We start from the raw sequence: 27,150 nt of genomic DNA on the forward strand, positions 1-27,150 counted from the left end.
ACACACACACCACCCCAGGAGGTCCCAGGACCATGAGTCTGAAGCCGGCCGCAGTCGGCCACAGTCCATCCAGGCCAGCCTCATGCGCTATCAGCCCAGGGTACGAAGAACTCCAGTGTTAGTCTCCCCCCGCGCCCCCTGCCAAAAATAGTCATTTCTGTGAAAAGAGTCTCGGAAACAATCTCCTATATCCTATCAAGACCTTTGAGATGGCCTCATGGGCCACCGTGATCTTGGCCCCAAGCCCTGGACTTGCTCCCATCCATCTATAACTATAGTCATTCAGAATCTGGCTCTATGCCCGAGTAAGGGAGTGCCCCCGAGCCATGCCAGCAAACCTAAGGCAGCCTCATTCCCGCCACTGACATGGCCCTCATCCGCCAACTCCGAGGGTTCACACCCCTGGTACGCAGGCACAGGTGTGTGTGCGTGTGAGTCTTTGCATCTTAGTCACGATAATGTAAACGCACAAAAAGAGAAAAGAAGGTCTGAATTCACAGTGGGCAGAAAATATATAGTGTAATAGAGGGAAATAAAACTGCCAGTTTTCAGCAGAGAGCTAAGAAACCAGCTCCATTTGCTATTCTGCTCTGGAGAAGAATTCGTTCCAGGAGAGCAGGCAGACATGGAACGAACGCACACAAAGCCAAGGGCTCTTCAGAATTAAAGATGGTCTTTCGTTTCTGTAGGATTGGCAGACAAGCCATGGTCTATAAGCTTGTCTAAAAATCTGTGTTTTGTCTGTAGAGAAGAATATTCCTAAGGGCAAGTTAAAGAAATAACGTCGTTTCACAGTGGACCACAGTCAGGGGAAAAATGAGTTATATTTATGCTGCTTTCAGGAACCAGTACACTGTACGGAGTCCCGTATCTCATCTCCATGCAAAGGCACGCGGGGGAAAGGAAGTCTGGCGGAGGGCTGGCGCAGGACGGCTGGTAAGAACGGGCAGCAGCCCAGGGAGGAGGCAACAGAAAAGGCTGGCAGAGACCACCACGGTGGGGGGGTGGGGCATGAAGGACATGGCTGGAAGCCACGGTGCCCTGGGGAAGGATCTCGGAGTGTGGCTGCAGATGGCGCCTTACCTCCAGCACGGCCACCTCTTGCCCGTTGCGAAGCAGTCGGAAGGTCAGGGGATGCTTGGAGTCCAAGCCCGGGATCACGTCACAGCCGCGGAGAGGAACAGACACGATGTGGGTCTTGAGATCGGTCCTGTCCTTGTGGAAGACGAGTCTGTTATCCTTGACCCGGCACCAGCGCTCCCGCCAGCGGCTGTTGGAGAGCACGTTGAGATAGCCTGCGGGGGGACCAATGGTGGGCAGTCAGCACGCGGAAACCAAACCCGCACCCTCTGCGGCCCGGCCACTCCCTTCAGCCAGCTCTCGGGCTCCTCGTGAGGCAGACGGCCCACCCCAGAAGCCCCCGCACTCCCGCAGTTTGAGGATGTTGTCAGACAGGCGAAGCCCACCGAGATGGGCTTGAAAGGCTTCGGTCTGAAAGCCCGTGTCTCTGACCCTGCATGACACTGTTACCACTATGGGGAGACCCACGTACCCCTGCACACGGGATCAAACTGTAAGAACAGCAACTGTCATTTCTACAAGAGGAAGGCTCAAATACGGGAAACCGATGGCCCTCGTTTGTCACAAACAAATGAGCAGGCAAGCACACACCATGGGAGCTGAGGAGGCATGGGATCCAGGTTTCAGGGGTGGGGCCTTGCGTACCAGCTCCATAATGCAAGGAGGAGACCGCCCCCTGCCTTTGACACGGGGGAAGGCAGCGACATGGCACAGAAAACTCAGGTCCAAGAGGAAGAAATAAAACGAGGACACTTTAAGTCATCCAGCCACCTTGGCAACTCACGCACGTGTGCGCACACGTGCCCATGCCCACACGCCCCGAATCCTCTCCAGTTCTGATTTTTACGAAGCCTTCCCAAAGGGTTTGGGAGAGCGCATCTGGCTTCTCTCTGGGTCTCTACCACACTTTGTTTCTGCATCCACACATCGTTAGCCATGGATAAGTGCTAGGCAATCCCATAAAACAGAACCCCAAGCACTCAGGTAAGTTACAGGGCTCCTAGACGCTCTCTGCCCGACAGATAAACACTTGCTCAATGAATTCCCGAGGTGAACGTGAAGAGTGGAAGCTTGCCTTCGGCTCAGCGTGACATCCGGTCTACTGATAACCCCTAAATGCCAGAAGCACTGCTTCTCCCGCAACCAAAGCTTACACTTGGGGCCCACACGGCTGTGTTTATGAAATAAGAGAGAAGGGGGAGAAGCCAACCCAATGGCTCAAGGGCAAGGGACCCAAGTTCCTTGTATTTTGCATATTTAGGAGGGAGTGCAGGGAGGAGGAGAGAGGCTGGGGTCTGACTGGAGTCTGAAGGGGCTCCTCTGCAAAGGAGTGGGGTTACTCCTGATGTGGGACTGGGGCAGGCCACCTGGAAAACCGGACCTGAAGCTTTTTAAAAAAAAATTTTAGGGGCACTTGGGTGGCTCAGTGGGTTAAAGCCTCTGCCTTCAGCTCAGGTCATGATCCTGGGGTCCTGGGATCGAGCCCCGCATCAGGCTCTCTGCTCGGCGGGGAGCCTGCTTCCCCGTCTCTCTCTGCCTGCCTCTCTGCCTACTTGTAATCTCTGTCTGCCAAATAAAAAAAAATCTTAAAAAAATTTTTTTAGAAGATTTTTATTTGTCAGAGAGAGAGAGCGAGAGAGAGCACATGCACACAAGGAGGGGAGAGAGAGGACCGCGCCGAGCGTGAGCCACCATGCGGGGCCAAAGCCAGACGTGGTGGTGTATTTAAGAGGAAGCAAGCGGCGCACAGCAGATGTCCAGGAACTTAGGGAACTCACGGGTGAGCGAGCTTCACAGGGAAGTCCTGCCCTCCAGGATACTCACAGACCTTGTGGCTGGGGCTGGTGCGAGGGGCACCCCCTGTGCCCGAGTGGTTCAGGGGCAGGCGCAGGGACATCTACAGACCTGGCAGCAAGTGAGCACGGGAGACAAAGGCTTGAAACATCCAATGACTGGGTGACAGGAGCCTTGGAAACGACCGTAGGAGCCTGGCCACGACGCACAAGGGGACAGGGAAGTGAGGTGGTAAGATGTCTCTTGAGGAATCTAAGCTGTAAGACCTCAGAGCACAGTGGACTTCTCGGTGACAGTGACCAGGTTCCATTCAAGCTGGTACGTGACTTTCTACTGAAGAACTCGGCACTTGGGGACACTGTCTCAGGGGCCCGGTGGCCATGTGGAGGGAGCAGTTACTGAGCACACTCCACTCAGCAGGGGGATGGTCATCCCTGGGACAGGTCAAGGCACTCTCAGGATATTTCCTTCCCCGAGTGAACCCGGCCCAGTCACCAAAGTTATGGATCTCTTGACATTTGAGTCATAAAAGGGATGATTATATTGGACAAACCCTCGTTTTATTTAGAGCATGACATCATAGGAAATGACCACGTCTTAATGCCTTTCTCAGATTTATTTTCAGTTCCGAAAAGGGAAGAGCAAAAAGAAAATCACAGCGGGTAAGGCCTGTTTCTACAAACAGGAAAGCCCGTGGTAACCAGGCTCACTGTCCTTTGCTCTTCTCTGAGAGGGGCAGCCCTACAGTCCCATCTTCCGGCGGTGGGGAGCCCAGGGAAATGAAGACAGTCCATCGGAGGCATCTGGGGTCACGGGGTAGGTTCCCATGCCCCCTGACATGCTGATGGGGTGAGGACACTGGGTCCCAATGGGCCCCAAGCATAGTTCAGCTGGACCACAAACCGGCCACCAGGTGGTGCCAGAGTGTAGCCAGGCCTTGGGATGTGGGGACCACGGGGGTCCTCCAAGAGTCCTCCAGTGAGAACCGCTCTCCCCACCCCAGGCTCACCCGCCAGCCCAGGTCAGTTCCACAAACTGCATGAGGCAATTTCAATGCAATTTGATTTCTTTTTAGATCCCATCCATCGCGCTAGGTGAGATGTTATTGGTAGTATCTTTGCAGTTGGGAATGTCACTGGTGTTTTGAGATTATTCTTGCTCTGAATTCGAAGATTGCTCGCAAAACCATGGCAAGAGGCTCAAGGTTTCATTAAAGCCATAAAAGTAATACTACGGGCCCGAGATTAAACAAACACCCGAGCAGAGGGGGGACAGACACAAACGCTCTTGCATTCCACCATTTTGAGACCCAGCATCCTGGCCTCCACGCGAGCTGCTCTTGAGTTCAGGCAGCTACGGAAGGACAGGTAAAGTGGGGCCAAGTGTCCCCGAGTTCACCTCCATGGGGCGGGACATGTGGCGTCTGCCTGCCAGGCCTGTCTCAGTTTATAATCAGCTGTGAGGAGACGTCAGGGGGAAAGGGGGGCCGGGGATACGAAAGGTCATGATGCTGCCAACAGCCAGACCCTGTCCCCCCGGCGCCCAAGCCCCCACCTAACCTTCTTAGGGGCCTGTCTTCCAATAGGCACACATGCCCCAGAACGGGGATGCTGATGCCCCAGCTCTGTGACTTATACCAAGAATTCCTTCCGCCTCTTGATGAAAGGTCGCCTGATTTTTTGTGGGGTAGATTGTGATAGAAGGTAAGAAAACCCCTCCCGCTGGAAACTACACAAAGTCCCCGAACAGCTGAGCTAGGAGGGGCCCTGGAAACACCCAGCAAGGCCATCAGGCTAGGCCAACTTCTGCTGCCCCCTAGGGCCCCCCACCTGGGGCCTGGGACCGCGCCTTCCGTGTTTCTGATGACCCAGACCACACACAGGCACTGTGATGATGCTGCCTTGAATCCGTCTGCGTGCTCAGGTCTTTTTAAAAATAAGCACGTCAGGTGAACCAATGAGAGATCACAGAAAGCATTTACTGAGTATAAATTACGACCTCGTTATGAAGCACCGAGCTTAGCGCTCATGATTTCATCTTTAATTTTTTTAGGAGAACAAGTTCAGGAGGAGCCTGTCTCACAGAGGGAAGAACCCGAGGCTCAGGGAGGCAACGCAATTTGCTTAAGCTAATTCATTCCGTCTGTGAGCTGGCTGAGCTGCCTTTGTCTGCTAGGCTCTGTGCCGGGCGCCGGGGCACGGTTGGGGTGCACGGTAGTTCTTGGTCTCACCACGGAAGGCAGGAGAGACCGCTGCAGCATTGCCCTGAGATAGGACCATCAGAGGCTCTGACCCGGGCCACACAGAGACTTGGGTTTCAGTGCAGGACCCTGTTTGCGCAGCTCCCAGAGTGCAGAGAAGGTGGCCAACCAGGAGGCCGGAGTGCGGGTCCAGCGGGGGACAGACGGGGCAGAGAGGGAGAGGACAAACACTGGACCTCCAGACAACTGCTGAGTTCATAGAGAGGCTCGTAAGCACCAGCGAAGGGCAAAGAGAAGGTCCTTCTTTGCTCAGGGGACTGGCACCCATCTCCGATCATGGCATACAGTAGCTGTGCACAGCGCTCACCCAGCTGACACCCCCATCACTGCCCAGCCTCAGGGCAGGAAGGAACAGCGCTGCCAGGCTGCCCAGGGGACTCACTGCCCCTCTTCACTCTGCGGGGGAACGATCTCCGATCCCCCAATGGGATTGTTATTACGTGTCTAGAGGCCCACTCGCCCAGCTGCATTTCACAGAAGAGCTGGATTTGAACCCAGGTCTTGGTTGCTCTCGGGAGCTCTCCTCTGCCTGCCTAGCAGCATGGTCCCTCTGGCCTGGCCCTTTCGGCTCTGCTCACCATGCAGGGACCACGGCTGCACGGCCCCAGCTTGGCACGGCAGGTGTCTCAGGCCTTCATCCAGTTAACATTTTCTGCCTACGACTTTGCAGCTATACCCAAACCATTGGGAATAGTCATTTCCCCCTTCCTTTCCCTATAGGCCCCTTCTCTGGCCCCTGGACAAAGGGAAGAGCCACATGACAGTCTTAAAATCTTGTGGACAGAAGAAGTTCTCTTAATAGAGGCTAAAGATGTCCCCTGAGCTGTTTGGTAGAAATCCATACATGGGTAATTACAGGCTCCAGATTCCTCCCTTCCTGCCCTCAGTGCGGCCGACTGTGTTTCCAAGAAAGTGCTAGCAGCAGGATTTCCCGCAGGACCTGCTCACCAACGCAGGGAGGCTGGGTTATGAGGGGTTATGAGTAGGCAGTTGCCGAAGGCGGGGGCAGAGCTGGGTCAGCGGGCCAGCTTACCCTCCCCACCCCCCCACGCCCCACTGGCTGTGCCATGGCTTTGCGGGGCTCTGCGTTCTGGTTTGTAATGAGGGTCTGGACCCCACTGTCTGCCTTGCCTGCCACATGAATGTGGCTTTTCATGAGAGAATTCCTACTTCTTCTGCTGACCTAGAGCAGTTTAAAACACAAAAACAAGGGCCTCCTGGGTGGCTCAGGCGGTTAAGTGTCTGATTCTTGGTGTTTTGGCTCAGGTCGTGATCTCAGGGTCCTGGAATTGAGCCCCACGTCGGGCTCCACACTCAGTAGGCAGTCTGACACAGATTCTCTCTCCCTCTCCCCCTGGCCCTCTCCTGCTCCTGCACACACTCTCTCTTTCTCTCTCTCTCAAATAAATAAACCTTAAAAAAAAAAAAAAGTCAAAAATGAAGCTGAAAAAGCAGTTCCCTTTGTTGGCTAATTCCTTCCTTCCATTTTTAATCTCTGACTCTCCTGCGGGGCCAACCCGTGAGGACAAACCATCCCACACCAAGTGCTTCTTGCAGCACCAGGGGAGACAGAGTATACAGGAAAGAGCACTTCGGCTCCAACAGATTCACGTTTTTCCTTCTGCCCCTCGGTGCCAGAACTCTGTGTGGTCCGGTGTCGCTCTGCCCCTCGGTGTACCACCACCCAGGGCGGCCAAGGCTTGACAAAGGACGTGACCGTACTGGGCCCACTGAAGTCTCACGCGTGGGGCTGCCTAGATCCCCAACCGTCAAGGCCAGAGGGAGTGGGGACCTGCCCCGGACCAGCTCTTGGGGCTCAGCTCACACCTGGCTGCTGTAAGCTCTGGCACCCACCCACTGTGACACCCCCTGCACCTCCCTGCTACAGCGCCAACTCCTCCTATCGCCCTGACACAGTTCACGCCCTGGGATGTGATGGCTGTCGAATGCGTTCATATCTGTCTGTATGGCCAATGTTGGGCGCTTGGGGCAGTGTATCCCCCAGCTAGGCCCCATCCGTGGGCAGACGGATGCTCACTGCAACACTAGGGCGAGCAGAATGGGTTTGCAGAGGGACGCGACCAGGGACCTGGTGACAGGACATGGGTTGGGCCACTGGGGTGTCCGGGCACCACAGCCCAGCCTCAGTTCCTAATAGAGGCCAAAGCCTCATCGCCCAGCTTCTAGGGCTGTTCTCCCGCAAAGGGCTGCATGGTGGCCAAGGAAACAGGACCCCTGTACAACCCCAGCCTCCGTCCCTCCCCAGCGGCCACCCTGTCCACCTCCACCTCAGGGTCCCAGGGAGACACTCCCACTGCCCTGGTTTCCCTCCTCTTAGTCACCGGGTCACACTGCACGTCTCTGCCCATGGCCCCTCATTCAGAACCGTCTCTGCCACGTAAACGGAAACCCTGGGAGGGCTGGGGTTGCGTTGCCAGTGCCCACCCTATCCTGGGGATGCGGGGGGCAGCTGCTCAGAGAGGACTCCTATTGACTGGCTGAGGATGGGGTGGTCCAGCAGGCTGCACTTGAAACTGAGGTCTGAGACAGGCAGTGCTGTCAGGATGCTCGGTTTCCCCTGTCAGCCCGGGGAAAGGGCTGTGACCCTGTGTGACCCCCAACTGTGACCCTGCTCTTCTGCCGCACTCCATGCTCCTGCCATCGCTCGCCAAGGCACGTGCGTGTGCCCCAGCTGAGAAATGCTTAAAAGGAATTTGGGAGAACTTCATGGGTTCAAAGAAAGAATTTGTTTGTCGTCTTGAAAGAACCTGAGATCAGGCCGAACCCTTGCGAGATCTTTTATTACGAAGCGGTAAAGACACCGCATGTCTCCCGCTCTCCCGCCATGCTGAGGATCACCAGCCTGACTTGAGCACGCCCACGGGAAGCAGAGGCCATTGCAGAAGAGGCCATGCTCATGGCCGGGCCCCCTCCGTCTTACCGCAGGTGGGGACATCCTCCTCCGCGGACGAGGTCTGCTCATCCGTCGAGGGCTTTTTCTTCCCCAGGCCAATGATCTTGGTGATCTTCTTCCCAGTGACTTTGGACACAGTGCCCTTGGCCTCTGATTTGGAACTTTTTTTCCTCTTGACTGTCAAGAACAACGATGAAAACAAGAAAGTGTGTTTCGATTACGGACTTCAACTGAAGAAGATTTTTAAAAAGCCTAAATCATGGTCAATCTTATCTTCCTTGTTTTTCACTCACTGAGCACCTGCTGTGTGCCAGGGGTCGGGGTGGGCCAGAAGAGAGCAGAAGACAGGTGTTCTGCGGGAGGACATGCACGCATGTGTGCATACACAGAGGTGGCCGGCCCAACGGCACCAGGCCCGTGCAGAGATCTACAGTGGGGTGACGCGGCAGAGACATGGGGCAGCGGGGAATCCTTCTGGGAAGGCCAACACAAAGGCTGTGAGGCTGGGGGAGCTGGAGGAACGGGAGGAGGCAGTGCGGCTACACCCTGGCCACTCAGGGAGGGAGGGGAGCGTAGGGTTCCTCCTCATGGCTCAAAGCAAAGAGGTTACTCTTACTTTCAATTCTGCTAGTGTTTGCTCCTATTGGGAAAGTACCTGCTGGAAAGAGATCTACAAAGAGAAGAGATCATACTTTGAATTCCCCAAGGACCCCTGATTAATTTTTTGCAAAAGCAGAAGAAAGGGACTCGGAGGAAAAAGCCAAAGTACAGAGGAATGTGAGAATAAGTGCCGCTATTTACTACACGAAGGCAGCATGCGGCACGTGTAATAAAATTATGAAGAAACCCTCAAAACTTAGGATGTTCAGCCCAAGTCAGAGTAGGAAAGTCACAGCGGTCCGAGCGGCACACACCGTGAGCACACGGCATGCAGGGAGGGACAGGCTACAGAGGCAAAGCTAACTCCCAGCGTTGGCAAAGTCGTAACTGTCATCAGCGAAGACACGGTCATGCAGCTTGTGGAGAATCTGAGCGACAACACAGCTGGGATAGGGGGAGCCCTGCTGAGATCTGTCACCTGCAAACAGCTTGAGAGTGAGCAAGGGGAGAAGCTGAGGTCGAAGCCACAGTGTATTTAAACTACCGGCTCCCTTCGCAATGACTTAGCATCTGCAGGACACAGAACAGAGAAGTTGCAAACCCGGGTCACCGTCCTCGTGGAAACAAAGCAGGGGAGTTCTAGATACAGATGCATTCTCTGACACAGACACCCAGACGTCTGTATCTTTCTGTGAACCTGATTTCCAGCAGGGAGCCAGGGAAGAAATGGCAAACGAGGACAGGGACCAACAAAGCCCATGTCTGCCACGCCCCACGCCTGCATGGGAACCTGAGATTGTAGGTTTTTCTGTTTCAGGGCAAAATTTAAAGATAGTTTTCCTGGCTTTGATTATATGTTATGTGCTGTGGGAGGACACAGACAATGTCTTCCCCTGAGTAACTTCCGATGGTGAGAACTGAAATTGCACTCTGACGTGACCACGTCAGGGAATCACGTGGGCAGAGGAAGAGACCGTGACCTTTTGGCGTGAACCCGGTTGTCGCCCAAGAGTCCAAGTTACTTGGATTTCAAGGTTCTCAGTGCCTGGCTTGCTGTGTGGTTGAAGGGGATGTCATTTCAGAGCTGGGGGGGGGGGTGTCTGTTCCCTTCTAGCGTGAGAGCACAGATGAGATGGGTTGGCAGTCTTCTCCTCTGGGAAGCAGAGGTCCCAGGGCCACGAGCACACAGGCTGTTGGCTTTGCACAAGGAGAACTCCCCCACAACCTGCAAATCCTACCCTCCTCTCGGTCCACACCCCAGGAAGGAAAGTGAAAGTCAAGCCACGGACCAGGAAAAGTTACATGTAAGACACGCCAATAAAGGACTTGTATTCAAAATACATAAAGAGCTCTCAGCAGTCAGTAAAGATGAACAAAATCCAATAAAAATACGGACAAAGATTTGGATAGACATTTCATCAGATACATGGTTGGCAAAAAAAAAAAAAACCACATTAAAAAAGCTTCAACATCGTCATTACGGAAATGCAAATTAAAGCCACAATTACAGAGTACTACATTAAAATGGTCATAATTTATGCTTGAAAAGTTGACTTAGAAAAAAAATAATTCAAAACCCCAATGCCCGTGTTCACAGTAGGATCATTCGCAATGGCCAGAACATGGGAGAACCCAAGGGTCCACTGATAGATGGACAGATAAACATAGTGTGGTCCCTCCGGAGGCTAGAATGTCATCCAGCCTTAAAAGGAAGGACATTCTGACACCTGATACCATGTGACAGCCAGCTCTCCTGGCTACAAAGTCCTTTCAGTGACAAGTCAGGTGAGGAAATGAGCTGCGGGGAGCTTGGGAGTCGGAAAACAGGCCGTCCACACCCGGGCCAGGGATCGGTAGGACGGCAGGTGAAGACGCATGGGGCTCCCGTCAAACACAGGGCTTTCTCTGTGCTTCCCACGTGTGACCCGGACCATGCCATCTCTGTCGCCAAACTTCCAAGGAGACCTGTCACACAATCAGGGCCTGCGGAGCTGGCCCCCGCCTTTTGTTGATTACTCTCGTTTTCATGTTTCAATGTTTGAGGTCATGATTGGTAGAACTCACCTTGTTCTTTTCCTTCACACACGGTGACTCCATTCTCCATGACGCCCTCCCCGTCCGAGCTGGGTCTCTCAGAAGACAGCTTCTGTGAGGGTAAAAAGGATGAAATTATTCTCACCGTGGCTCCCACTGGCCACGTGATGTCTCGTGGATGCGTCCACAGTGATCCCCACAGTGGAAGGAAGTGTGGCCAAGTCCACAGCCACACAGAGAGGCCGGGGCTTGGGGACAGACAGGCTGCCAGGAAGCTCTCTGCTGAAATCTCAGAAACAGCAGAGGAACGAAGAACAAACTCACCAAAGTATAACAAACACGCTCTCTAGTACCGCCCCTATTGCGTCCAAATCCTGTTTGCTTGCAAGTAATTTTGAAAAAATACTAAGATTACAAAAGATATTCCCCTCAGCAAACCGTGTTACCCTTCCAGAAATAGCTCACCATGCACTCAATTTCGTCCTGTCGCCGACCAATAACCGGGTGAGGTCAGACATCGCACATAACACACACCCTCCGAATATACTCGCTGAGACGAGCTACCGTCGAAATGGCCCAAGGGCACGCCTGACAACTTGAAATTCTTTCAGGCCTGAGATCTGGATGTGAGGAGCATGATTAGGACCCCAAGCTGGCGCCTGAAGAGGAGATGTTGCTTGGAGCTGGGATCCTCCATTCTGGTGGGAGACTGTGGCATTGGGGGGTGGGAAGGAAGAGGAAGTGGGCTGGGCACCCCCCGTCCCCCGGTTCTGTGCATCATAGCCCGGCGCCACAGAGCCTGGCCCGCTGGAGACAAACAGAATGTCTGGACGACACGAGGGCAGCAGGGAACATAACGACCAGCTGCTATCAAGGGGTCCGGGCGGTGGTGCCAAAGATAGCAGGTGGGTGTCTGCGATCCTATTGCGACGCCAGGAGGAGTCACAGGGAGGAAACTGGGGCTTTTAGAGGGTGCCTGTCATGGGCCAAGTCCCCCAGGGACAGCATCACGAAAGCCAGCACTGCCCCAGCTCTTGGCCAGGAAGCAGCCCTGGGGCCTGGGTTGGTGGGTCTGACCAGGCATTCAGAGGACGGCCTTAGACGTCAGAGATAGGAATGGCCAGCGCCCATGGGGAATGGGAGCCCTGATGTGCTCTGCAAAGAGGCATGGGGGCAGCCTGTCTGGAAAGCGGAGTGCTTAGCAGCGTGAGCCAAAATCATAAGAAATATCTCTACCATTTGGTCTAGTAAGCCAGCTTCTGGGAGTCTCTTCTTGGGTCACAGAGACACAGTGAAGACTCATGAGTGAGATGCCAAGGACCACGCTGTGTTAAACCATCTGAAGAAGGAAGACAGGCCTGGGGTGGGGGGTTCTGATACAAATAGCAGAGATGCACAGATCCAGGGTAATGTGCCTGGTGAAAATGCAGAAGCGCTTGCTGCTTATTACAAGTTTTCAAAAAGCTGGAACATTGCTAATAGGATACAGGGAAGGGAGGGAGAGGCAGCGTTAAGAAATTTTATGCACCAGAGCACCCCACTGGTTAAACCTACACAGAGTGCTGCGGAGGGCTGCCTCCTCTGGGCGGCAGACTCACCGGGGACTTCTTTCCTCCTCTTTCTGTTTCTGCGCTTTCCGAATTTCTACAGTGAGCAGGCATGGGTTTTGTTATTAGGAGAAAAACAAACAGGCCAGCTGCGTCACAGTGTCTGGGTGAGGACTGAGAGGTTAATTTATTATGTCCGCTTGGAGGGGGCTGGTGATGAGACTAACACTGAGATCAGTGGATGCGTGTAAGCAGGCTGCCCGCTATAATGCAGGTGGGCCTCACCCAATCAGGTTAAGGCTCGGGGTGACCTGAAAGACCCGCTTTCCCCCACAAGAGGGGATTCTCCAGAAGACTGCCAGCAGACTTCATCTGCACCATCGGCTCCCCTGGGTCTCCAGCCCATGGACCTACACTGTTGAGCTGGACCTGCCAGTTCCCATCATCACATAAGCCAATTCCTCATAATAAATCTCTTCAGGGGCACCTTGGTGGCTCAGTTGGTTAAGTGCCTCCAGCTCAGGTCATGATCCCAGGACTCTGGGGTCGAGTCCCATGTTGGGCTCCCTGTTCAGCGGGGAGTCTGCTTCTCCCTGTGCCCCTCCCCTTGCTCCTGCTCTCTCTCTCTCTACAATAAATAAATAAAATCTTAGAAAAATAAACCCTTTGTGTACATATATATATGTGTGTGTATCTGTATACATACTTACAAAATTTTGCAATATAAGCCATATTTTACATTTAAATAGTATATGTACTTAATAACACACACACACGCACACACACACACACACACACCCTTATCAGTTCTGCTTCCTGGAGAGCTCGGGCTGAAATAAGAACAGACAAAAAGGGATTTGTTCACTGGCAGCAGGGGTTAGCCGGGGAGGACTCAGAAGTTTCCAGGACCACAGGCTGCCCCGCAAGACCACCGCCTAGCCTGCACAGAGAGGAGACGTGTGTGTGTGGTGTGTGCAGGCACGGAGGGCACAGCCAAAGAGGGCCGGGCATGGCGCCCAGCAGTGCTGGGTTCACACATTTCCTGCAAGAAAGACCAACCCTCCAGCCCCACTGCTGGGCTCTCACTGCACCTTCCAACCAGCCAACCGAATACAGAGCAGAAATGGACGGAGAACGCATCCTGGCCTGCGGGGAATAACCCTTTGGGAAGGCACACTGACATGGTGCCCACTGCCTTCCAGATGTACGCGGACCAGCACGCAGAGTTCAACTCCGCCACGGGCCGGCGAGCTAGCCTTGAACCCCTGAAATTCTTCCGCACGTTTCAACCCATTTCTGCAGCTACGGCTGGGGGATGATCAAACCAGCCCTATGGTCTGTGAAAGGACTTACTCGAGCTTCATACGGAAGTAGGCACTCAAAATGCAGAAACAGAAGGACTGCACTTTTACTCCCACCTCCAAGGGCTCAAATTCTCAGAGAATGCTATCACAGCACCGAGGGAGGACTAAATCCACGGTTAGAGTGCTGTTCCTGGGGAGAAAGACGTCCTTACCTTCTCCAGCTCTGTCTTGTGCACCGGGGAGCTCGACGGGGGAGGGCCTTCTGACTCCGCCTGCCCGCTGCAGCCGCTGTAGACGTCTCGGATCACCTACGAGAAGTAGAGATGGGCCTGAATGATCTCAGAGGGGGGATGCTGACCTACAGGGCTGAAGCCGGCATGGACAGGCAGAGGTGTACAGCGCGGCGGGGAAGTCTATGGGCCCAGAGGCACATGCTCTAAGTCCCAAGGTACCAAGTGCTCATTTGTTGACTCAGCAAATGTCTCCCCGATCCCAGGACGGATGCAAGGTTTAGGATACAGGGAGAATGCATGGCCTTGCTTCCCTGGGGCCTGCATTCCAATGGAAGTTAGATATCACAGCAAACGGTGAGGATCACCCAAACACGAAGGTCAAGTAAGATGGCAGTTGGGCTACAAAGACTGGAAGGTGGTGTTTAATGAAAAGGGAACAGCGAATTAACAAGATCAGGAGGCCTCACTGGGATGACAGGTAGGCTGGGAGGCAAATGCCGAGAAGGACCCAGCCACATGAGGAACCAGCAGACAAGGCTTCCAGACAGAGGGGCCAGCTGGTACAAAGGCTCTGTGGTGGATTGGAGTGTTTAAGGATACTGCCTGGTGCCGTGTGGCAGGAGATGGGGGCAGACCACCAGGAGGCTCCCACAGTGCCTTCAGGCCCAGTGAGGAGGCTGGGTTTGAGCAGCCCACGCCCCAGAGTGATGGGAGTGACGTTCTGGGAGGCCATATGTGCCGAAGCCCGGAGAGCTCCATGGTCTGGGGTTTCACCCCAGCCTTCACCTTGGGCCAATTTAATTAACTGCTTGGTGCTCCAGTGCTCCCACCAATAGAGCAGACACAATGGTCCTACCTGTGAGACATACACGGCCTGAGACAGTGCTTGTGACGCAGGGGGACACCACTGTCAGAAGCCGCAGACAGCACACAAGAACTAAAAAGGAAACGTGCCAGGAGTCCTGTAGCAGCCCGGAGCCAAGAGTGGGGCAGTGCAGGCTGTGGCAAAGGCGGGAGGGAGCAAACCAGCAGCTTACGGAGGATTCTGGAGTCCCAGCAGGCCCTGATGGTGGGTCAGGCAGAGCAGGAGGGAAGTGTCACCTCCAAGGCAGCTGGGTGCTACCATTCAGATGGAGGAGGCAGAGAGAAGCAGCAGGTGGGGGAGAAGCGAGGCAGGTGACAGCAGAGCAGAGGAAAACTTCTAGGCAGAGCTGGAACTAAACTGGGAGTCAGGGGAGAAGAGGCTTGCTCCCAGCCCAGGAGTGGGTGAGTTGCAAGAGGGAGGGCAGACAGAGCAGAATGCAAGTCCAGGACAAGGACCAGAGCCAAGCCAAAGGGGAGAGGCTGGTGTAAGAATGAGCTGGAATGGCCAGGGAAGTGGGGGCGAGGTGGGGGAGTGGTGCAGCTCCCAGGAGCAGGGAGGAGGAGGGAGGGGCAGGCCCTAGGAATCCCCTCCACTGCGGGGGAGGGATCGGGGGTGGGAGTGACTGGTGGGGCTCCCGGAGCGGAGATGAGCAGAGGAAGAATTTCCAGAGGAGGCAGTGGAATTTCCACTTCTCCTTCTGGAGAAGGCCAGTGTGCTTGGTGGCAGGAGTTTGAGGACACCCCTGTCCGGCTGGTTCTGTCTCCTTGGTGAAATGCGAGACTAGAGCATCAGCTGTTGGTTCAAAGGCCCAACCTTGCTGAGCCTACTTCTCACCAGCAAAGGAAGGAGCGTCCGGATGACTGTCCTGCTATGTCAGAACGGTGACATCCATAAAAAATGAGATTCTCTCTGCAAAGTGCCCAAGCCAGTGCCTGGCACGTGGCGGCTGCTCCCCTGGCCAACACTGTCACTACTGAGAGTGTCCTCACCATCGACACAGAGGGCTCAGAAAGGATCCTGCCTGAGACTGATAAGCATGGGGGGTCTGGGGCACACAAGTAGTGGTCCTTGGCCGTGCCAGTACTCACAGAGCCCCCAAGGTCACCCACTGTCCCTGCTGTCATTACTGAGATCCTGCCATGAGCTGGGCATGGTTCTGATGGCTGGGGACAGGCAGGTAGCAGGACAGAGTGGGATCCCGGGTTGGTGGAATTTGCAGGCTAGCAAAGGAAAAGTTAGGCAACAGTTCCTTCAAAACGTCTTCCGTTCTTTTTGGAATGAAGCTGCAAGTTGAGTCCAGCCCATGTGTCTTCAGGGCAGAACTGAAACACCAAAGTCCCAGATATCTGGGTCGTAATTTTGCAACACGATCTCTGCAGACATGCCTGAGTGCCCTGGCTTGCGCTGGGGTTGGGATCAGTGCCAGGACCCGACAGGTCCCCAGGACAGTGTTTGCAGCCATTCTGCTGCTCAGCTGTCTTATGAAAAAGCTATGGAGCAAAGTCCACATTTGAGACTAAAATAGGACAAAGGGAAAAGAAAGAAAAGCCCAGAGAGTTTGCTGCCATGTTTTTCTCCCTATCTCTTCCAAGGAGTGAAGGCATTGTCCAAGTGACATCCACCCGGGGACCTGGGCCTTCTGGACGCCTGCATCTCTGTCCACGCGGATTCTGCTCCCGCTGCTCTGGCCGGGTCTCTACTCCCACGCCTCCCCTGGGACGTCATCAGGTCTTTAGCTGACAAGGCAAATTCTCACTTAATCTAAGGACAAGAGTTTGTCTTTTCTCCAGGGAAAGAGCACGCCGCAGGAGAATCTCCTGGGCTCTGGTGTCGAACAGAAATGGGGTTTCAACCCTAACTCTACCTCCTGCTGCACAGGGGAGGCTGAGCGGTGCAGACTCGGGCCCGATGTCCTCATCCAGAACATGCACCAAAGAAGGTCTCTGGGCCACCGAGGAAAGCGGGATCATGCAACGCGAGGTGCCCAGCCCAGCTTCTCCCAGAACAGGCACAAAGCTCGCATGCGCCCCTTTCCCGAGACAACAGCCCTAAACAGAGGGTGTGGCTCTGACAGTCACACTAACTGACCCGAACGAAACTTACAAGGTCCTCGTCACTCACCAGAAGGCTGAACCTCAGAAAACAGAACCTGCAGAATCCTCTCTCTGGCAAAGGCGTGTCTGCACAAAGCAGGTTTCCTTTTCCCTTCTTGCTTTTTCCAAGGAGGGAGGGGCCGCAATGTGCGGCACCGTTGCTCCGAGGAACCCCCCGTCCCGGCCTCATGCGCGAGGGATGTGAACTGCTTCAGGGATAGATCCGGCTTGCTGGATCGGGTTTGTCCTGCAAGCCTCAGCCTCTGTCTCATGTGCCCTGGGAGCAGGCTCTTCCCCCACAGGGCACAGGGCTCAGCTCTCCCTGCCCTTGGCCACAGCCAGCCGGGCGTGTCTCACATGGACACCGCTCCCGTGCCCTGTACACCCATGGGGCTCTTTCTTCTCTTCAGCTGGGCTTGCTTTCAGGGACGGGACTATGCCTTGCTTATGCGGGCATTTCCAAAGCCTAGCACAGAACAGCAACCTAAAAAGTATGATGAAAGAAAAAAAAAAAAAAGGTGGGAACAAGGAACCCAACTGGACTTGACATTTTCTCCGGGCAAGAAAGATGAAGGAAGGAGTGAAATCCAGAGGGGAGGAAACCAGGCCATCACGTCCAGTAAGTAAACCCTCAGGACAACCTTCCCCCAGTCCTCTGCAGAGGTTTCTGAAAACCTTGAAGGAAAAAAAGAGCGTTCAGCTAAGACCCATGCCTGCGGCACCCGGGCGAACTTCCTCACCCTCTCCTGGTCCCTCGAATGTCTCCTTTCCTACCCTCCCTTCCACATCAGGGTCCATTCTGCCCGCAAACACAGGGTGGAGGAACGACAGACTCGTTGAATGGCCAGATGAGATGACCTGGCCATGGAAGTGGCGGAGCGTCCTCGACTTCCCTGAGAAGCCTTCCCTTGTAAACCCAACCCATGCATCCGTATGCTTAGAATTCTGTGTGCAGATAAAGGATACACTTTTGTTCTCTACTGGGGTCCCCCCGCCTGACCTTACGCAGAGTGCAGCATCACCATGGTGCTTAGGAAACAGACAGGACTTCGGTGGCCACAGGGACCCAGACACACCTAGGGCTAGGCCTGTGTGTCTGGGAAAGAGAAAGGCGCTGCTGAAACATCAGGGAGTGTAAGCTTGTCTTTACTCCCATGGGTTTCATCCACTAGCCGGGCCAGCTGGTGACGTCCCTGAAACGGTCTTTCTCCTCTGATCGCTATTCATTGCCCAACTGCCCCCACAGAGTTAATACAGAAGGAATCAATAAAGGGTTTATCGCCCAAATTCTTTTAATAGCTGCAGATGAAGATTCTGTATTAATATATATTAATATACTGAATATATATTTTTATATATATTTATTAATATATATTCTATATTTGTATTTTGATTTATTTATTTTTAAGGAGCCCTGTTCATGAGAAGTTCAGCATGTATTTAAGAGAACTGGGTCCAAGTTCAGAATCACATATCCTTCAAAAAAATTGTTATATGTTCTGTGGTATTTTTGTTTGCTTTTAACTTGAGCCCTCATTGACAGAAACTCAATCTCTGCACATTTTTTAGGGAAACCTGACCACTCTGTTTCTGGGAATATTGGCTGTTGTCTTCTGACTGACCCCTGCAACATGGCTCATGTTTTCGGCATCTGTATACACACACACACGCGTGCACACACATGCACGTGCGCGTGCACACACACACACGGAGTCAGTCAGCTTTGGCAGGAGCTGCTGGTAATGGAAGTTGCAGACTGAAGGAAGAGAAACAAATCATATTCTTGAAAGGGTTTCAGCTACCATAAGGTATCGCCACTTAAACTCTGTACGCAACCACTAACATAGCCTCAAAACAAATTAAGCAAGAACTGATGGAAACAGAAAGACAAAGAGACAAATTCATACCAAAGAGGTAGATATGACCACATCTCTCCCTTTCATTAGCTGACAAAATGAATTAGTAGAAGATCTGAAGATGACAGTAAGTGCGACCTGACAGAACTGTGCAGACGTGTGCACCCAGCAACAGCAAAATGCATGTCCCTCGGTGTAGACACAAGCATTACCCACCTTGACTACATGTTGAGCAACAAGTCAAGTCTACAAATCTCTACGATGTAAAATCGTATCAAGTTCTGACTATGGTAAATTTGAACTGGAAACTCAAGGCAAATAGATTATTTAAAAAAAAAAAAACCTGAATGTTCGGAAAGTAGACAATATATCCCTGAAGGAACCAGTCGTCAAAAAAGGAGTCACAACAGATTCTAGGAAAGATTTTGAACTGAATGACGAAAACACAAACATCAGAACTTACAGGCCACAGCGAAGACTATGCTTGGGGGACAATGGAGCTTTAAATGAACGTGTATATATAAGAAAAGGACTGAGAATCAATTATCTAAGCATAAACATCAAGAAGCTGGCCTAATTACAACCAATGAAGCCAAAAGAAAGTAGGAGTGAAGAAGGGAACTGAAAATAGAACATGATAGCACCACAGAGAAACACCAAGAGTATACATTTGGCTTTCTGAGAAAGCTGGCACACTGGGGTCTGTCTGGCAGGACCACTGACAAAGTAAATGAGGAACAGGTGTCTCCATTCTGGTGACCACACAGAAAGGCACCCAAGACTGCCACTCTCCCCTTGACAGATAAAACGAGGTGGGTATATTTAAAAAATCAGAGCGGTTTTTCACTCATCGGAGGATGAGGATGTAAAGAAACCTGGACACACCATGTCCTCACAAGGAAAGAGCCCTTCACAGGAAAGAAATGACCAGGCTGCCCCCTGGCTGGCAGGGTGGCGGGAGGCAGAGGTGCCCACCACAGAGAGCGGGGAACAAACCGGCCACATCCTAGGAGCGCATGTGTCCCAGCGTTAACGGCTGCGGGCAAGGGAGCCGAGTTCAGGGACGTCCTCCTGGGGGGCACACACGAGGCGTCCTGGCAGTCCTGGTCCAGGAGGGTGCGAGGCCATGATGTGGACACCCCTAGCTCGGGCCCCTGACACATCCCACTATCATGATTTTTAAACTGTTTTCAGCCAGAACTTGTGAGTTTACTGGGACCTAGAAGTGGTAGCATAGTAATAACAGGAGCCAAACAATAGTGAGCCAGCTTACACTTACCTGTGGGCTCACTGCATGCGAGATGGTCTTCTAAATGTTTCTATCTCGTTATTTTATCCTCATAACAAGTCAGAGAGGTGGGCACCATCATGACCCACCCTCCCTCCCATTGCACGGAGGAGAAAACTGAGGCACAGAGGAGCTAAGTAGCTCATTCGAGACCATAGGAAGCGAAACACAGATTCAAGAGAGGGAGACCCACCCTTCCCCATCTCACTGGCAAGCTCCCCATGGCTTGCGGACAGACTGCGGGTGAGGCTGTGAGGGAAAGGCATTCAGATGTGTCACTGGTGAAAGGTCGAGCTGGCAGACCTCCCGTGCACAGTGACGTGGCTGTGTATCAATGTTACAAGTGCCCATGACCTTCACGCAAGCGCACAGCCTCTCTGGGAAGTCAGGCCACACACTAGCAAGAGTGTGAGCTGAGATATGCACGGGGTCGATTATTACAGAGTTGTGTGCAAACAATCCAATAGCCATGAATCAGAGAATAGTTTTTAAAAATTATGGTCTATTGAAACAATGAAATGGTAGGTCCTTTAAAAAAAAAAAGAAAGAAAGAAAGAAAGAAAGAAAGAAAGAAAGAAAGAAAGAAAGAAAAGAAAAGGAAAGGAAAGAAAAGAAAAGAAAGGAAAAAAGAAAGCGAAAGGAGAGGCTCCATTCTCTATATTGGAAAAATCTGCAAGACATGTTGTTTAGGTGCAAAAAGCAAGAGGCAGAACACCACATCTTGTCTACGGGGGTGGAAACTAAAATCTGCATTTCTCCTTGCCTGCATATTTATGTAAATAACCTCGGAAAGGATACGCACAAAATGCTTGCTCTCACATGTGCTGGCAGACAGTCTAATGGCACAAGCAAACCTGGGAAGCCATTTGTCAAGATCTAGTAGGGTTGAAAATGCGCACATACTAAAGTCAGCCATGCCCCCGTAGACAGCCATCCCAGAGAAGCCATGACACGCGAGACCAAGGACCATGCACGACAACGCTCCCCGGAGCGCTCTAGGACAGTGGCGGGGGGTGGCAAACCACAGGGCCATCGATCCCCCCCAGAGCAGACACGAAACAGTGAGTGGAAAACGTGAGGGGCAGGAAACGTGCAGTTTGAAGTCGTGTACATGGACGTGTTTAAATATTTATAAAAAAAAAAACCACTTCTGATTTGTAAGTACATACATAAGTGAAAAAAAGTATTTTTAATGCATACCTCAGTAATAATATTCAGGATAAAAGTTACCTTTGAGGAGGGAGACAGAGTTAGTAGGGGAGGCCTGTTCCAATCCTAGCTGCAGCATTTGAGGTCTTGAACAAGAAGATACAGGGTGAAAAGGAAAAGGAAAAGATTCTTAGAACCTTCATGAGTCTGAGTTACTGGGAGTCTAGGCTTCTTGAGTTTCTAGGCGATATCGATAAAACAGCCCATCTAATAACAGTACTGAGAAAACATGACTCCGGGTCCTCTCCGGTCTCTGCTGGTCTTAAAGCAAGACAATTCTCTGACTGAAGCTAGTTTTGTCTCTGTCCATTTCTCTTCGGGACTTCTTGGCTTCTCACACTGACACACATAACGGGAGCAAAGCATAAACATTGAACTAAGAAATTAATCAATTCAAACTCTTTAGAAGAAGGTAACTTACCGTGTAGTTTTTACTTCCCTTTAAAGAAATACCAGCAGATGTTAAAAAAATTCCTTGCAATCAAGCTTCTGTTGACAGAGTCATCACTGTGGAATTAGCTGAACGGTTGTGATGTGCATCTTACATCTGGCCAAAGAGGAGGTAAGACTTTTCTGCTCCATCAGTGCCCCACGTCTTGGACACATTTTCTCTCTAAGTGCCTACTTGTGAGCTGCGTGGTTAGCTCAGGGCCACGTCCCAGGGACACAGAAGCTGGCTATGCTTCCCAAGGCTCCACGTGGAGAGAGTCACAAAGAGTCACAAAGGGACCGGGCAAGGAAGAAAGCCCAGGGTTCACGGTGGCCCTTTTTGCTTCTCCGCTAGGGAACAGGGAAAGTGGAGCTTGCAGAAGGGTGAACACCACTCACCCTGCGTGGGACCAGGCCAAGAAAATAGAATCACAATGAAGTCTCCTTGTTTCCTTCATCTTTTCCCCCTCCTTCCTCAAGGGATGGTGCTGCGACCCAGGAAGTAGGAATGAAGGGAAAATGGCCAAGTGGTGGGCAGCCCAGCACAGTTATGCGGGATGCGAAGGGGGAAAATCCGAGGTGGACTCCTGGTTCCAGCACCGGTTGGCCACTGTGTCACCCGCCTCCCTGGCACTTGGCCTCTCACCTGAACAGTGAAGCTGTCCCTGAGAACACCTCCCTCAGGCGGTCGTTCTGTGTGCTAGGACATGATGACAGTGGAAATGCATTTTGTAAACGTGAAGGGGGCTTCGAAGATATTACTGACAGATGGGGTGGTGTGCAGCACACTCAAATTGTGTGTGAGGGAGGCCAAGGACACCGAGTCACAGGACTCCAGGAAGAAGACAGACACTCTGTTCAGGCTCTCCTGGGGCGGCCACGAGAAAAGCTGCCTGCGTGTCTGGGGTGATGGTGGAACACTCTCACGGGGGGCGGAGGGCAATGAGGCTCGAGGTAGAATGGATGCTGGCACATCGGACAGCCACCGTTAGAGAGAAGGTCTCATTTTCCCACCCCATTTTCCCAAAGCAGGTACTGGCCGGCAGTGAGGGTCTAGACGGTCTGGACTCACCTTCCTGAGGAAGACCATCAGGAAGGACAGAGAAAACAGACACGGCTTCTCCCTAGAGCAAGGAGGAGCTATTATTGCTGTGGGGGAACGACTGGGTCACAATGTGGAAGATGGAAACGTGGAGAGGTAGGCCGGCCATGGGATGGCCTTGGCCTCTGGGAACAAGGCAGCTGGGAGACCAGGCAGTGCCTCTGTGGGTCTTGGGGGTCGGGAGACAGAGGCTGGAGTCCGCAGCATGCCAAAGATGAGGTGTCTGGCAAAAACCCCCACAGTTCGGCTGGGGACTCCCAAGGAACAGACCCGGAGTAACAGTGCAATGAAGATCAACCTGCCCTTGAAGCAACCGCTGCAGGCTGACTTTGACTTCTCTGCTCTGAAAAAATCTCAAGCGCAGAAATTATAAACAGATTTTGGAGAGCTAATACCCTCCGAGCGCACGGCAGAGGCAAAGGAAAATGCCGTCCCACAGAGGAAAGTGTAGGACCAAGGATCCAATTATTTCTGCAGGGACAACCGGATCCGTGCAAGAAAAAGATCGGAATTGGACCCCTATCTCATGCTACATGCAACGATGAGATCAAAGTAGACCACAGATGAAATTTAAGGTCTAACATCACGAAACAATCAGAAGAAAACACCGGTGTACATCCTTAGGACCTTGGAATAAGCACTGGTTTCTTAGATATGGTCTGAAAGCGACACAAAGGAAGCACTGATACAGTTAGCAACATGGATGAACCTGGGAAACATTATGCCAAATCAAAGCTGCCTGTCCCCGAAGGACACAGCGTATTTATATGAAGTGTTGAACACAGGCTACTCTACAGGAACAGAAAATGAAGGAGCGGTTGCCTGGGGCTGGGGTGAGGCTGGGCATGGGGGCCAGGGCTGCTCACATGGTGAGTACACGGTATTTCTCTTCGGGGAGATGAAGAGGCTATGAAAAGTAGGTTATGGTGAAGAGACTCATGGTCACCGAATCGTACTTTAAAATCATAACTGTACGGTATGAATGATACTTCAATAAAGCTGTTATATAAAAACTACTGAATTAATTTTTTCCCCATGTAGAAGGCGCAGCGTGATCATCAGAGAACCCGGCATGCGGGAAGGAAAAAATGACAGGAACAAGCACACTGACAAGATGACACGGGCAGGTTTCCGCACCACCCCAACCACTGTCCAACAACAAGGCCTGTCACCTGCCTGCTGTGGAGATAAGGGACAAACATGTCTACAGGAAATTTAACACTGTAGAAACTGGCATTTCCAGGTCGAAAAAGAAACCACTAGAACTATTAGAAGTCTCTAACTGACATTCAGAACCCAGTGGAGAGGGACAATTTTAACAGCAGATTTGGCACAGCCAGAAAGTGAAAGAGTGAGCCGGGAAGTAACAAGAAAACATTAACCCGATTAAGGAGAAAAGAAAAAAAAAAAAGGATACTAAGATACAAAGCAAAGATAAATAGAATATAGTGAAAACTTCTAACATATATTTAAACATAGTTGAAGGGATGAGACTAAGTTATATTTTTAAGAGAAATGGCTGAAAATGTGTTTTCTAAACCTTAGAAAGATGATAGTCCACAGATTTAGAATTCCAGGGAACTCCAAGAAGAATAAATAGGAAAGAATACACCTCCAGACACATAAGAAGAAAGAAAGAAAGAAAAAATCAAAGGCAATCAAAGGAACAGAGAAAGTCATAAAGCAGCCTACAATCTTGAGGCAGACTGCCTTCCAAGCACTAGAGCTGGGGAGATCAGGAGCAAAGAGATCAGGACACTCTGTTACCAAACACAGAACTGCTCGGGTTCATCTAGTCTTGCCTATACTTGAGAAACAGACAAACTGAACCAGACACAGGACTGGGGGAGAGGCCTGGCCACGTAAAGGGCTCAGAGGCTGGGTGAGCGCCTCACCTTCAGCCATTGCTCGGCCTGCTCCTTGCTCTGGACCGCAAGTACCAACGGGTCTGTGCCTTGCTGGGTGATCTTCAGCTCGTGCTTCTTCTTCTTGCTGTCCTTCGGGGTGTAAGTGATGTTGCAGCCTTGGAGGGGCAGTTCCATCTGGGGCTGCTGGTCCTTGGAGCTTTTGTAGCACTGCATTTAACAAGAGAAAGCAGAGTTAGGCTGAAGAGAGTTCGAGGAGAAACACGGATACAGCTCCAGCAGGATGGGAAGGCCGGTGCCTGCGAGGCCCCTGAGGTCTCCTGAAGACCCCAGAAGATGGGTCTGCAGATGCACATGCGTCACCCACATGGGGCACGCTCCACACCCCATGTCACCCCCCACGTACATGAAAATACTTCTACTCTTTAGTTCAGCCAAGTTTACTGAGCATCAATGACGTGACTCAGCGGGAACCGGAAACTCCTTCCTCCCCTGGGGATCACAGACCAGCGGAGCCTCCTCACTAAGTCACACGAATGTGACATACTAGATGTGCCAAAAAGCACAGCCCTCGTGTGGACAAACATCTGGATGCCTTCTTCTACAACCTGTGTCATTTGGTATCTGCCAGGTCTCCTCTCTATCCCCTTTTGGAGAGACGGATGAAGGACTTCCACAAGAGTATCCAGGGCAACAGTTCCCAGACCCCATGTCTGCAAAGGCTGGCTTTCCAGTCGAGTACGGGATCTAGAACTCACACCGCTCCATTTATGCAGCAAGGCATCCCTTCTAGAGCTCAGTGCCATGGCAAACGCTCAGATTGAGTTCCCATCATTGGTGCTTCACCTGCCTCTGTGAGACCTGGGGTCACATCCTGTCCAGAGGCTTCCCCTCCCTCTTTGGGCCTAATCCTATGACTTGGGACCAAAAGCACACGTCTTCATGGAAATGGACATCTGAGAATGTAGACGTCTGGGTCCCAGCTCTGCCCCTAATGTAATCCAGCTCCTGGCAAGTCTTTCCAGCTTGCTAAGCCTGTTTCCTCATCTGGAAAATGAACTATTGCCGGGAGCATCGTGACTTTATGGGGTCACACTAAATGATTAGTTATAACAACACCTGCTGGAGAGGTTTCACACTTTCACTCGATGGCCACCGTTGTCCATTCTGCAGATGAGGAAACTGAGGCTTACTCGGTTACATGGTTTGCCGAAGTCAGATGCGTGAAAAGCGACTGACCCCAGCCCCAGATGGCAAAAGCTCCCAGGGGCTCCCTCCATGGGGCGCCATCTACCGGGGAGGGAGCGAAGGAAGAAACACCTGTTTTCAGAAGTGACTTCCAGAGTCCTCTCATATATTAAGGTTCTAAAATCCTGGCTTCTGAGTGCCATACATATGGAACAGAGCCCCTTTTTACAAAAATCCCAGTGATAGTGGCCCTGTTGGAAACAGAAGAACAAAAAATACACCAAAACCAACTAACCCCAGATGGCTATGAACATTCACCATTTGGCAGGTTTTTGTATTCTCAGTAAGTACAAGAAAAAAACAGAACAGCAAAAAAGAAACTAATAGCACAGTGGATGGAGTTAGACAGGCAATCCCCTCAAACTGGGTCTGTCACCAGCCCTGCGTTAAAGTGTGGGCTGGACATCCTTGCCGTCAACCCCCCAGGGAGCGGACTCTAAAACAGAGAGGGCAGTGTGTACCCTGAGAGCCAGGCCTGCGGGAGAGAGGGGCAGGAAGAAGCGGCAAGGTTGTCCTGGCGCAGAGCTCAGGGGAGGGAGCAGGACCTGGGCAAACTGTCCTGATGGGGGTTCTGCCCCTCCCCGTATCCACCACAGTGTTGCCTGGGCCTGGAAGAGCACAGATGCCAGACATGTACCCAAAAAGCTGCTGAGAGCAGTGCCCACGGGAAGACAGGCTGGGAACATAGAGGGAAGAGCCTGGCTTTGGGATTTCTGTTTATAGCTTTCTGTGCTATTCAGACTTGGAAAGCATTTATGTGTTTTCCTTTTTTTAAAGATTTTATTTAATTATTTGACAGAGAGAGACAGTGAGAGCAGGAACACAAGCGGGGGGAGTGGGAGAGGGAGAAGCAGGCCTCCTGCTGAGCAGAGATCCTGATGCAGAGCTGGATCCCACGACCCTGGGATCATGACCTGAGCCCAAGGCAGACGGTTAACAACTGAGCCACCCAGGCTCCCAAGCATTTGTTTTGATCACTGTTAATTTTTTTTTTTTTTCAGTGTCAACAGGGGTCAACGGCGCAGTTGGATCATTGGGGATTTTTGAAATAAAAAGAGTTTCATAATAAAAATAATTAACTTTGATTCTGCATTTTATCAAAGGCAGTGTTTTCACATGGTTTTCCATTAATTTCTCCTGAAATGTTTACCACTACTCTGAATGGTAGGTGTTTTCATCCTGGTTTTGAAAGCAGAAATGCCAGAAATTCGGAAGCAGACGGAAGGAATGAGGAATGAGAGGGGAGGGGTGGGAGGGGAGGGTGTGGAGGAGGAGGGCTGTGGGGCAGGATGCTGACCCCCACTGCTGACCCCCACCACACAGGCACAGGGTTCCTGCCCAGGGCCAGAGCTCCTCTGGCACCTGAGAGCCCCCTGCAGGTTTTATGGCATTTCCGTGACACGCCCACATATTGCCTCCATTATGTCGG

General features: G+C 52.1%; 1 protein-coding gene across 3 annotated transcripts in view; it reads right to left on the reverse strand.

Moving 5' to 3' along the window:
• Nucleotides 1–27,150, reverse strand: part of AFAP1 (actin filament associated protein 1) — a 128,907-nt gene that overhangs the window by 21,427 nt on the left and 80,330 nt on the right. For all 3 annotated transcript variants that reach the window (XM_032855560.1, XM_032855554.1, XM_032855571.1), the window contains 5 exons: nt 24,504–24,683; nt 13,746–13,841; nt 10,713–10,794; nt 8,076–8,225; nt 1,084–1,295 (listed from right to left, as the gene is read on the reverse strand). In XM_032855560.1, coding sequence (XP_032711451.1) covers nt 1,084–1,295; nt 8,076–8,225; nt 10,713–10,794; nt 13,746–13,841; nt 24,504–24,683 — 720 coding nt within the window. The remainder of the gene's footprint in view (nt 1–1,083; nt 1,296–8,075; nt 8,226–10,712; nt 10,795–13,745; nt 13,842–24,503; nt 24,684–27,150) is intronic.

This window comes from Lontra canadensis, unplaced genomic scaffold (assembly GCF_010015895.1).
Source record: "Lontra canadensis isolate GAN:19392208 unplaced genomic scaffold, GSC_riverotter_1.0 scaffold1, whole genome shotgun sequence".
Lineage (NCBI taxonomy): Eukaryota > Metazoa > Chordata > Mammalia > Carnivora > Mustelidae > Lontra > Lontra canadensis.